The sequence below is a fragment of the Diadema setosum genome, chromosome 3 (assembly GCF_964275005.1).
Source record: "Diadema setosum chromosome 3, eeDiaSeto1, whole genome shotgun sequence".
In the NCBI taxonomy this organism is placed as follows: Eukaryota; Metazoa; Echinodermata; class Echinoidea; order Diadematoida; family Diadematidae; genus Diadema; species Diadema setosum.
The window spans coordinates 21,258,251-21,270,716 of NC_092687.1; the positions used below are offsets into that span (position 1 = coordinate 21,258,251).

At 37.8% G+C, this 12,466-nt stretch overlaps 1 protein-coding gene across 1 annotated transcript in view; it reads right to left on the reverse strand.

The window, feature by feature from the left end:
* Nucleotides 1-9,363, reverse strand: part of LOC140246682 (MAM and LDL-receptor class A domain-containing protein 1-like) — a 28,627-nt gene extending 19,264 nt beyond the window's left edge. Inside the window, exon 1 of the mRNA XM_072326022.1 lies at nucleotides 9,138-9,363. Within this exon, the coding sequence (XP_072182123.1) occupies nucleotides 9,138-9,363 (226 nt within the window). The remainder of the gene's footprint in view (nucleotides 1-9,137) is intronic.
* Nucleotides 9,364-12,466: the final 3,103 nt, after the last annotated feature.

A 12,466-nucleotide genomic window follows, 5' to 3' on the forward strand; every position in this document is an offset into this window, starting at 1 on the left:
TGTTTCTTTGCACCCTCACGAAAGGATGTAAAGTTGCACCAAGATGTAAAGGCTACACGGGGTGCAAAGGTGCGCCGAAAGGTAAAGGGTGCAAGAAAGCATCCTCAAGAAAGGTGCAACTTAGCACCACTTAATGTGGGTGGAAAGATGCACCCTCACGAAGAGGTGCAATCTAGCACCACTTTGTGTGGGTGGAAAGATGTACCCAAGGGAACATTTTCGCACCCTCAATAAAGGGTTCAACTTTGCACCCTCTCTGCAGTATTATTTTATACACACGTGAATTCCTTGTTCCTGTGAGCTACGTTTAATATGAGCGTGACCCAGTATTATAGACACGTGTCAAGCCTTTGCAGACACAGAATTTTTTTTTCATATTCTTTAAAGGTCATTTAAAACAAATTTAAATATATATTTATTTCTTTTAAGTTAAGAGGAGGAAATGTGGAGATCATGACCTGTGATACATGTTACGGGAAGTCTATATTTTTATGTCTACTCGGTTTTTTTTCAACTACAAGGAATTACCTATATATGAGCTAATTGGATAAAGAAGCTGAGCATTCCTTTTTTTTTCATCAGTTAATGTCAGTGCTGGTGTATTATTCTTGAAAAGTTGGCATCTAAATGTCCTCCAAACCAAGTACTTACTGTATGAAATTATATTTCTGTGAGTTACGTTTCTTATGAGCATGACAGATCTGTAGACACGTGTCATAGTGGTTACAAACACTAAGTTTCTTTTGCTTTCATCGTTATCAAGAAGCGATTTTGAACAATTTCAGATGTTCAGTTTTTTTTTTCAATTTCGTTACGAGAAGGCAATAATGATTTCATGTAAAATATGTTAAGGAAAGTTGATAGTTTGGTTATTTTATCATTACTCATCTTCGTCTTCTCAACAAGAAGATGATACACATGAGCTCATTTGCTAAAGAAGTTGAAGGATGTTTAATTGCTGGTAGCCACGTAGGGGCTTTTGTCATAACATTTTGCATCTTAATCCCTCGAAACTATTAAAGTACATGCAGTATTAGTTTATAGAAAACATAATATTTTTGTTGTTGCTGTGACTGAGCTTATTCATATGAATTTTAGACATGTTTCTCATATGTTTCTGTCATATGCTTTACTGAAGAACAGCAAATGTTGAGTTTATTGGCAAGAGAGGTTGATCATTACTTTGAAGTGCCGGAGCATAAACTTGTCTTGAAATATTAGCATCCAAAACCCTCCAAACCAAAAACGTGCAATACTAGACACGACAGGAATTCCTTGTTGTTGTGAGTTATGTTTCTTAAAAACACTGATTTTTTCTGCTTTTGCAGTGTACTATGTTCAAAAACACTCTTGAACAATTATCAGATTTCGTTTCTTTCTTAAGAGAAGAACACGGTGAGGTAATGTGAAGCATGTTCCTATAAGTTTTATTTCGTTAATAATTTTTCTTTACCCATCTCCTCAACCGTAAGGTGATATGGTACCTAGAAAGTCATAGGCCAAAGGTGTTGAGCTTTACTTCCCCTTTTCAAAGTAAATTTAAGAGCTGGGGCATTATTTTTTTAAAAGTTGGCATTTTAAGCTATGTACACCGAGGACGAGTCTTACTGAATGGATTTCTTGTTGCAGTAGAATTGTATTTTTTTATGAGCTTGATGGAGTATTAGACAATTGTATAAAGTGTTTGCAAAAACTGTTAATGTATTCCCTTTTGCTAATGTCCAAAGAGTTCATTTGCCAAGTTTTGATTGTCTTTTGTTTTAATCATCAGGGGTCTGTTTTATCATGGTCATAGAGGAAAGAAACTTAATTATAAAAAAGCCTTCATATAAGAAGAGATACTGTAGGACACAATTTCATCAAAAGTTGTGATTTTCAACATTTCCAAAATGCAATTGATGAATATTTCTCCCCAGGGCACAGAAAGAAAGTAGTTTTTGGTCTTGTTTTTTTTTTCACGTCAGTATGTTATAATACCCGCGGGTTTACGCCCATCCCACCAATTTCCATCCGGATACTGTACCCGGCCCTGTTTTTTTGTTTTTTTTTGTTTTTTTTTACACTGCAAAGAAAATGAGAACACTGATGTTTGAGAAAAATCCCGACATGTTTGATTGGGTAATTCTTTTTTGATGTCTATTATTCTTTCCAAATAAGTTTTTTGGTTATCACTGAGGACAAATACAGATACCCTATTTCTTCTACCAAAACCACAGCACTGTATATTCTCATATTTCTACAGTATTTTGTCTCAACACTTGCCCTATTAATATTTCAAAGCATGTTTCCATGTGCGCTCAAGAAACTCCCCCATTAAAGGAGACCTCCGGGTGATTATCAGATGTTTACATTTGTACAACTATGAATTAGTTATACTGAGGACAGAGTTTCAGAATTTGTGATAATTGGGATGAGGAATAAGAATATTTTCAAAAAATAGAGCAAATTGCAATGAACAAGGATGATGACATGGGAGAGTCACCATAAGAATGCATGAGTTGGGGCTCAAGGAAGCAGAACAAAAGAATAAGGCATGCATAGATTATAGACAGGTGAACTCGCAAGCTAGCGGTATTGTTATGGAATTACACTGCTATCATTTCTGAAATATGTGAACCTTATAGCTGGTAAAATTGTGTCTTTGAGAGCGTCTGGGGGCTACGCCCCACCACTTAAAGCGTCTGGCAACGGTCATGCATTTATTCTGTAAGTGTAAGAACAAGTTCCAGTGGGTTTCATGGGGTTACTTTCCTAATTTTCAGCTAGGCTAGCCTAGCTGGTAAGAGTTTGGTCTTTGGGGCGTCTGGCGGCTATTGTCTAGCAACGATCATTCAATTATCCTTTGAGTGTATCACAAGAACAAGTTCCAGTGGGTTTCAGGAGGTTATTTTTCCAGCTATATATAGGCTATAGCTTAGTCTAGCTGGAAAAATTGGGTCTTTAAGGGCGTCTGGCGGCTTCCCCCCCCCCCCCCCCCCACAACCACCATCTAAAACGTCTGGCAACGGTCATGCATATCCTGTAAGTATAAAGAACAAGTTCCAGTGGGTTTCACAAGGTTACTTGTTCAGCAAGGCAAGCCTAGCTGGAAAAAGTTTGGTCTTTAAGGGCGTCTGGCGGCTACCCCCCACCACTTAAAACGTCTGGCAATGGTCATTCATTTATCCTGTAAGTGTAACGAACAAGTTCCAGTGGTTTTCATAAGGTTACTTTTTCAGCTAGGCTAGCCTAGCTGGAGTTGGGCCTTTAAGAGCGTCTGGCGGCTACCCCCCACCACTTAAAACGTCTGGCAATGGTCATTCATTTATCCTGTAAGTGTAACAAATAAGTTCCAGTGGGTTACATTAGGTTACTTTTTCAGCTAGGCTAGCCTAGCTGGAAAAATTTGGGTCTTTAAGGGCGTCTGGCGGCTACCCCCCACCACTTAAAACGTCTGGCAATGGTCATTCATTTATCCTGTAAGTGTAACGAACAAGTTCCAGTGGGTTTCATGAGGTTACTTTTTCAGCTAGGCTAGCCTAGCTGGAAAAATTTGGGTCTTTAAGGGCGTCTGGCGGCTACCCCCCACCACTTAAAACGTCTGGCAATGGTCATTCATTTATCCTGTAAGTGTAACGAACAAGTTCCAGTGGGTTTCATGAGGTTACTTTTTCAGCTAGGCTAGCCTAGCTGGAGTTGGGCCTTTAAGAGCGTCTGGCGGCTACCCCCCACTACTTAAAACGTCTGGCAATGGTCATTCATTTATCCTGTAAGTGTAACGAACAAGTTCCAGTGGTTTTCATGGGGTTACTTTTCCAGCTAGGCTAGCCTAATTTTAGGGGGTCCTTTTTGTGGCCCTCCTGGCCACACCCACCACCGATGACCAGCCAGACGTGCATTTCCATACTCAGGGGCATATGTACTAAATTGCTATACACATAAAAATTGGTAACCTTTTCAGCTAGGCTGACCCCCGCTGGCTCCCGGACTATATGTGGCATATATGCTTTCCCGGGCCACATTCTACATACATAATCCTGTAAAAACAAACAAAGAAATAAAAAAACAGACAATGAGCCAAGTTCCGGAAACGTAAAATTTGTCATTATTATGTGTATTCATTATGAACAGCTATAGTTACAGCAAAAACATATCCCGCACGTAAACGCATTTTTATCTCCGCTATAAGATTTTTTTTTTTTACCTTTTATCTGTTACAATACTGTTTGTTACGTAAGATCGCCGTTCTTTACTGTTCTTGATAAAACAGGTTCAGCACAAGCGCACTCTGTGACGTCACGCAATAACTGTTGTCATGTGATTTAAATCAGCTTTGGACTCCATGTTTATGACTGTGTGCACTTACCTGGTACAAGTATTGCATTATATCAAATGACCCGTTATAAAGCGTACTAAATTCCTTCAGAACCAATAATCTATTACAGCACGCATGCTTTGATGTAATAAATTAAGGAGGTATAAGTCGAGCTCGCCTAGTACCTCTTTGATGTAACCACTCCATCATAGTTTAAACTCCTATATAATAAACATTGATATATGAAAAGATAGTATACATTTGGGTGCGGTCAGTGTAGTGGTCAAATGAGGTCATGATTACTTCACATTGATGATTGGATGACTCTTCCCACTCATGCTCATATACGCTGCTGTATATACATGTCATTTTTTTTCTTTTAAATATAATTATCCTTGTCGACTTAGGCGTGGTCTAATAATATAGGAAGATTGATTTCCATCCATTTAACAGACACACATATACACACCAATGCATACGATGATGAGTGTGTGCTTGTTAACGACAGATTAAATTGGTTGTTTTAAGGATATTATTCTATAAGGCCTATAGGGATTACGTTTTATCATGCATAAAGTGCATGATCGCGTCTCATGTATGTGCTCTTTTATTTTGTGTGTGTGTGTACGTATGCAGTCATCGTTCCGAGAACTTGAATCAAATATGTTTTTGATTTTGTTTGTTTGTTTCTTTGTTTGGTTGATTGTTTTGTTTTGGTTTGGTTTGTTTTGTTTTTTTTTGTCAGATACACCATAATGTGGTAGCTATACCAACACAAGTTCAGACGAAAACATTGCAGATTCCTAAATACGTGTTGTGAAGTCAACCACCTTTTTCAACTGAATGTCGTTTTTTTTTTTCTAATTAAAAGACTCCAAACTTTTTTTTCATCAAGCATGTTGCCTTCATTCTGATTTTCCCCAGCATATTTCGTCGATTGTGAGTGCGCGTGTATAAGTGTGTGTTTTACAGCAATGTTTTCGTTACATCATTCCTCTATATTAAAGGAAAGTGACCGATAGATACATAATCGATAAAAATAGGAGCAGAGTTGCCATTAAGCACTGATCACGTGGAAGGTAGCATGACATAAAAAGCGAACTCCGCCCCCAACCAGTATGTCCAAAGGTCCTCTGGTCTTATCATAAAGTTGGCTTGATGGGGTCAAAACAGCAGTTAATATGAAATGACATCAGACAGGTTTTTTTTTTTATTATCACTATTATTATCTATTGAATAGTATCGTGATAGTAGTAATGATTAGACCTATAACAGGTAAGAAGTCAAAGGTGTCTAAACAGAGTTGTTGTTGTTTTTTTTTTTTTGTTCCCGGAGATATTTTGTTGAAAAGGATGGAATTTTGGAGATGGGTAAACTTCAGCAAATGTGCTTTTGCTCTTGTTTAAGAGAGTTAGAAGTAACAAGATCTTGGTAATTACTTTTGAAATAAATTTAAAAAGAAGCTGTCATAATCATATCACATTGTTGACACCTGGTAGTTTATATATAACTAATATTTCAAATTCAGGTTACGGAATATCCAATATCAATCAGAGAGGTTCAAGTGAAATAGCTGTCACATGGTATCTCGTTTAAAAGGTGATTATGCAACAATTGATTTTCATAACTCTCTCTCTCTCTCTCTCTCTCTCTATCTCTGTGTGTGTGTGTGTGTGTGTGTGAAAGAAAGTGCGTTTGAAATTAGTGTCATTCTCCCATCTGTCACTATTAGTTTAAAAGTCATGGTTCTCAACAGCGAACGAACGGGAGCGGCTTTTAAAGGAGTTTCGTGAAGCTAATAATGTATTTTTCTCAAGTGTAGTTTCTTTTATCCGGAATGATAAAGTAATAGGGGTATTACATAAATTAACACAAATATATCAACTCAGGCAGAATGTAAGGAATTTAATTCATTATTTATTATAAGTAAAGGGACATGAAGAAAAAGAAACAGGCACGGGTTCTCACGTTCATAGTAGCTGAACGATTTTGAGGCCGTCTTATTTATCAAGTGTCTCCTATAAAGTAATTCCTTTAAATTCGATGTAACTACCTCATCACATGCTTTACAAACAAATGCGATTTATTATTCCTGACCTGTGGGAGTGTTTACCGGCAGAGAAGATAAAATGGATTATTACCTATACGAGGTAGTTTTGCGAGGCAATTACAGTTGGTATTTTGCAGGGTCGGGAGTTCAGCGGGCGATATTAGAGCATATCACGAGCATCCGGGTATTTACAAATACAGTGGACTCCCGTTATAACGAAATCCTCGGGACCGGCAGTTTTCTTTCGTTATATCGGAATTTTGTTATAACCGAGCAAATAAACAATAGAAATACATAGAGTGGATGACATTGCAGCCCAAATTTTTACTTCGTTATATAACCAGAATTTTATTATAACCGTGTTTGAATGGGAGTGCACTGTAAAACAGGGAGGTGGGAAGAGGAGTGGAATCTAAACTCCCTGCTTTACATGTAAACATTCCGGTCGACCACCAAGAGAAAACATTCAAGGAGGTCGCTGCGTGTCGATTACACGCACCGCAGAAGAACGCCGATAAATCAACTCATACAAGGTCGACCACTTCCAGCAGCACTACGCGTCAAACAATGACTAGTCCATTTGTGCTCAATAACGGCACAGTGACCATCAGTTATTACAACTCTCCAAATTGAAACAGAAGCAAAAATAAAGTGTAAAAGCGTTCAGATGTTTGAAGTTCGCCTGTTACAATGACATAATATGTATCTTTGAAGTTGGAGTTGAATGATATACACTGATGAACAATTTGTCAATTATTCGACATGTTGGTGATGATCTACAGGTAGTCAAATGTGGCTTGATCTATATCATAGTGTATAGCCGTATTCACATATTTTCCTAATTTAACTAGGGGATAGGTAATAATTATGATATTGACTGGTCTTGAGGGAGATACCAGATAAATATTGCCCGCACTGAAAGAATATTGCCCTCGTCTTCGACTCGGGCAACATTCTTTCAGTTTGGGCAATATTTTCTGGTATCTCCCTCGAGGCCAGTCAATATTATATAAATATTTCGTTTTGTCAGACATCACGGGAGAAAATGTTGCCACGGGTTGTGGTTCTCGGTGTCGAAAATTTGTTCAAAGGATTTACAGGTCTATACCTCATCTTTACCAGGGTCCTGTTTCATAAAGCTGTTCACAGAGTTAAGAACAACTTACGAGCGACTGGTGATCAGTTCTGATGTGATATACTTTAATACCAGAATTTCAATAATTCAGCACAAGAAGCGATCACCAGACTCTCGTAAGTTGTTCGTAACTTTACGAACAGCTTATGAAACAGGGCCCTGGTTCTGAAATACATATAAAGCTTACAATAATAATAATAATAACAATAATGATAATAGTAATAATAACAATAATGATAGTTGTCATTATTATTATTATTATTATTATTATTATTATTACATACTGTATCATCATCATCATTATTATTATTACACCTTTATTTGGACCACTTTTGAGATTGTGCTAAATTCATCCTTTATTATAGAATGGGTGATTTCAAGTTCGGTGCTAGTGCTAGTGCTAGCTCCAAAATAACAGCGTTAAATCGAGCTCCAACACCGACGGTCAGATTAACGAGGCGATACCGATCAACATTATCGATCACCAGCACTAGGTGTTGGAATCACAGCACCGTGAGCTCCGCGGGAATTGCGCGACGAAAAAAGTGATGGTGCGTGATTACAGTCAAATATTAAAAGATGTAGCCAAAATTGCTTAGTTTTAGACACATAGTGAGGAAGACGGATTAAAATGACACAAATTTCATCCATTCCCCAAAATACAACTATATTAATTTTGCTCCCAGGCTCAGATTTATATAGCCATTCCATAGAGTGTTAGTGTTCTTTATGTGGGCGACTACTGCATTAGCATAGACTTCGCACGTAAAACGTGCATCTATCATGGAAGTGAATATGCGTCTCGCACGGCAACGCCAACACCTGTCCAGCACCGAACTTGAAATGAAGAAAATGATAATCCCTAGGGGCTAGTGTTAGTCAATAGGGAAAAAAGCACGTAAATCGCTTTCACAGATGGCGGAGCTCGGTTCAGCAGACGACATTCAACACCGAACCCAGCACCAGCAACCGGAAATACGTCATAATTTTGAGGTCAACTCCCAACACCGACGTGATTTCAAGTTCGGTTTTATCGCCGGTGCTAGTGCTGAGATAGCACTAGCACTAGCACCGAACTTGAAATCACCAAATGTTACTTAATCAACACATCACACATTTTCGGATTAACGAACCTGCAAAACAAAATCTTCCAAAAAAAAAAATCAATTCATGACTTTGTTATTGAAGAATATTTAGCGCACGAGACAGCTCAGAAGTTTAACAATGATAATATAGCAATGAATGGCTTTTGTAAGGAGTTAGGGTTGCTGGATAACTTTGAAAAGAGAACATTCTTATAGATTGTTTATTGAATACATGCAGTAAGCTAAGTGGATGCTTGCTTGTTGCCACTGATTTTTATGTTTTTTGTTTGTGTTTTTCATCTGCGTTAATCTAAAATTTTCGAAAATTTCAAAAATGTGCATTGAACATCCATTCATTTGCAGGAAATTAGTTATAAGCAAAGGAAAACAAATGATCAAAAACGTGATTCTTTTTTTAATAATTAGTGCATAGAACACGTATTCTTTGGCATTATATACCTACATGTATTCATTTATTCTGTATTCTTATACAGGTCCTGTCATCAGCGATTTTAAATTATCGTCAAGATAATTAATGGATAAAATAAATCGAATACTTTCGAGATAATTTACCAGTTCCTTCTTGGGTGTGGTCACTGGTGGGACCAGTGTTTGGTGTGGGCGTGGACCCCTTTTGCCTGGTCCAAGTGAGAGTGGCTGTGTTGTCATCTGCCCATCCACAGTTGCCGAAGTCGAAAGAGCAGTCGAATCCAGGGACCTGGTCGTCTGCCTTGACCTCTGGATGTAAGACACACAGGATGAGCAGGGAAGAGATGCCTATTGCCTTGGTTAGCCTCATCTTGGAAAAAGTTTGTTTTTTTTTTTTTTTCAGCAACCCAGCTGGGTTGGAGTAGCGACCGGGAGCGAAAATGCACCCAAGTTGTCCTTTTTGTGCTTTGAGAAAATGATGATATCCTTTCGAACACGTGTAATGCTGTCGATATTTGTTGGTTAGCTGAGATGCCACTTTCTTTATTTGTCGGTGCTCACATGGTTCCCAGCCTCTTCTAATTAAACCAAGTAGCCCAGCATCATCGGTTTATTTCATCCGTTATTACGCGACACACTAAGAAACTTACTGTCACACACACATACATATGAAACGACTCTGTTTGTCCTATGAATATTCCTACAGAGTCAGTTTCGAAGACAAGTATTGTGCCCTCGAAACTTTAAAAATGTTCCAAAGTATCACAACAGATGACGCCAAAGCGTGAAGATGATATCCCTGGCCCAAATCCTGAGCAGGAATACCGGCCCAAGATGGTTGCCAAGCGAGTTCTTACACGCTAAATGACTCTGTACGTCAAGGTACGCTGGTTATAGCTTTCTTTTAAAGTGCAAGACAACAAATAAATATCTGTTCAAACATCAGCGTGTCATCTGAATGCCTTGTACAGCATTGAACAGACAGGCACATCCCACTCATTAGGTGTGAGAATTTCTTTATGATATTGACCGAGTGATATTGCACCCTGGGGACAAAGACCGAGACCAAATGACAATCGATAAAGGCGTGATTGTTTCGCCTTCTTTTAAAGTCATGAACGGATATACAGTTAGAATTCCTGAAGATATCGTGGAAAGAATGATTTTAAACTTAGTCCTGGTTCATAATTCTTCCAGATGTGATTCAAGATTTGCCGGAACATATTCATACCTATTTGATGTTTGAAAGCGGTATATGTCTTCCTTCAAACGAGATTTTGAAACAATATAGCGCACATGAATTTTTATTCTTCACTTCTATTAATAAAATCATCTTCATGTTTGTATTAAAGGGATGGTACAGTATTGGTGGAGATGGGAATTGGGCTTTTAGCTTTTTGCGAGATACCAAAAACGCACTTACGAAATAGTACAGAGCATACCATTTTAAGAGGAATTCAAAGTTTATTTGATGAAAATCAGGTTTGGAATGACTGAAACATCCAAAAACAAAGTAAAACAAAGCGATCGTAATAAAGTGTGGGTCCCACACTTTACTAGAATCGCTCTGTTTTGGCTATTTCAGCCATTTCAAAACCAATTTTCATCAAATAAACGTTGAATTCCTCGTGGAATTACATGCTCTTTCATATTTCATATAAGGTTTCTCATAATCTCACCAAAAAATGTTAGAAACCTGAAATTAGGTCTCAACCAAAACTATACGATCCCTTTAACTTACTGTGTCAATATGTTTGTCCTGCATAGTACGAGATAAGGAAATACAAGGCAGAGGTAGATAGAACCAGTCTGTCTTTCTTCTTTGCTAAAAGAAATAGAAATAAATGATGAAGTTTACTCTTACATGAGGGAATATAAATGAAACCTTTTTGTTAGTCAAACGACGTACAGATGTGCTGTATATATCAAAATGAATATATTGCATGGTCCAACAAAGTGCCTTTGAAAAACAGATAAATTTAGGTAAACATGGCAGGACTCGTTAAAGCTTCTTCAGCAGTAATTATACATCGGCACTTTGCACTTTGTGTCACCATTTCATCTTGAACAAACACACAGAACAATTTAAAGAAAGTCGTCTTGTCGGACATCAAATTCAACGAGAAGGAATATTCTATAGCTACCACGGAAAGATCACAAGAATATACATGTTGTAAAAAAAGAAGTTACATATTGATACTACATCGAAGCAGCTAGGGCTATACACAGAAGGACGTTGAATCTATTTCCTTGTAAGTGTCGAAATTATGGGTAATCCTTCTGGTCTCATCAAACTTCTCAGCTGAGGGTTGAAATGAATATTTCATTTACCCAGAGTTGAACGAATGTCTTATTTACTCAGTGTTGATATTCAAGCTTAGCGAGGGTCCAAGGTCTATACGTGTGGCATAAGAGTAAACGACCCTGGTCAGGTATAGACCTAGGAATTATTACGAAATGCTCTTTTATTTTCATCTATCGGTTACAGGGCGTTATTCCGATGATTTGTAAATCTGAAAACGAAATAAGGTTCGTAATTCCAAGGATTCGCTCGTAAGCACCTTTTTCATTTTGGGATTAGCGAACCTTACTTAATTTGTCGGACTATCAAAAGTTCTGCTTAATAAACACTCTAAATGCCCCTTCCCTTTTCCCACGTTTCCTTTATATACAGCTCGTTATTCCGGACCTACTAATTGACGCAAACTAATGCAAACTAATGCAAACTGATGCAAACTAATGCAAACTGATGCAATCTAATGCAAACTGATGCAAACTGACGCAAACTAATGCAAACCCAATGCAAACTCAATGCAAACTACTAATTCATGCCAACTAACGCAAATTACTAATTAATGCATACTTATACAAACCGCTAGCGATGAAAATTAGGGTGAATTACAGCACCTGGACCTGGCTCTTCCCAAGCCACTCTAGCCCTCTCGAAACAGATATCGATTAAGTAAATCCATCCTATCGAAGAATGACTAACGTCACGTTTACTTCAGTATATCAAACATCTCACCTCAACAGTCAACAATAACTGAAAAAAAAAACATTTTATTGAAAAATCATCAAATTCATATTTTTGACCAAACAGATGTCGTTTAGATTTTAGTTTGCTTTCAAAATTCAGAAAATGTAGAACAGAATGAAGCGCAGAAATACAGACTGTAATGATCGATCATTGATGGCCGAACTACTAATTAATGCAAACTCAACGTAAACTCCAAGTAGGAAGGTCTCACCCATAGCTCCCCTGCTCCAAAGACACAACGCTATCCTAGGGTCTATCCTATCTGAAAACCAAGTAATATCGATTACAAATATCGTAAAATGGCACCCCGAAATACTAATTAATGCAAACTCAACGCAAAACCACATAAATCGATTCTAAATTTCGGAAAATGACACCCCGAAATACTAGCGTAATTTAAATGCAAACTCCAAGACCCAACGTTATCCTATGTGAA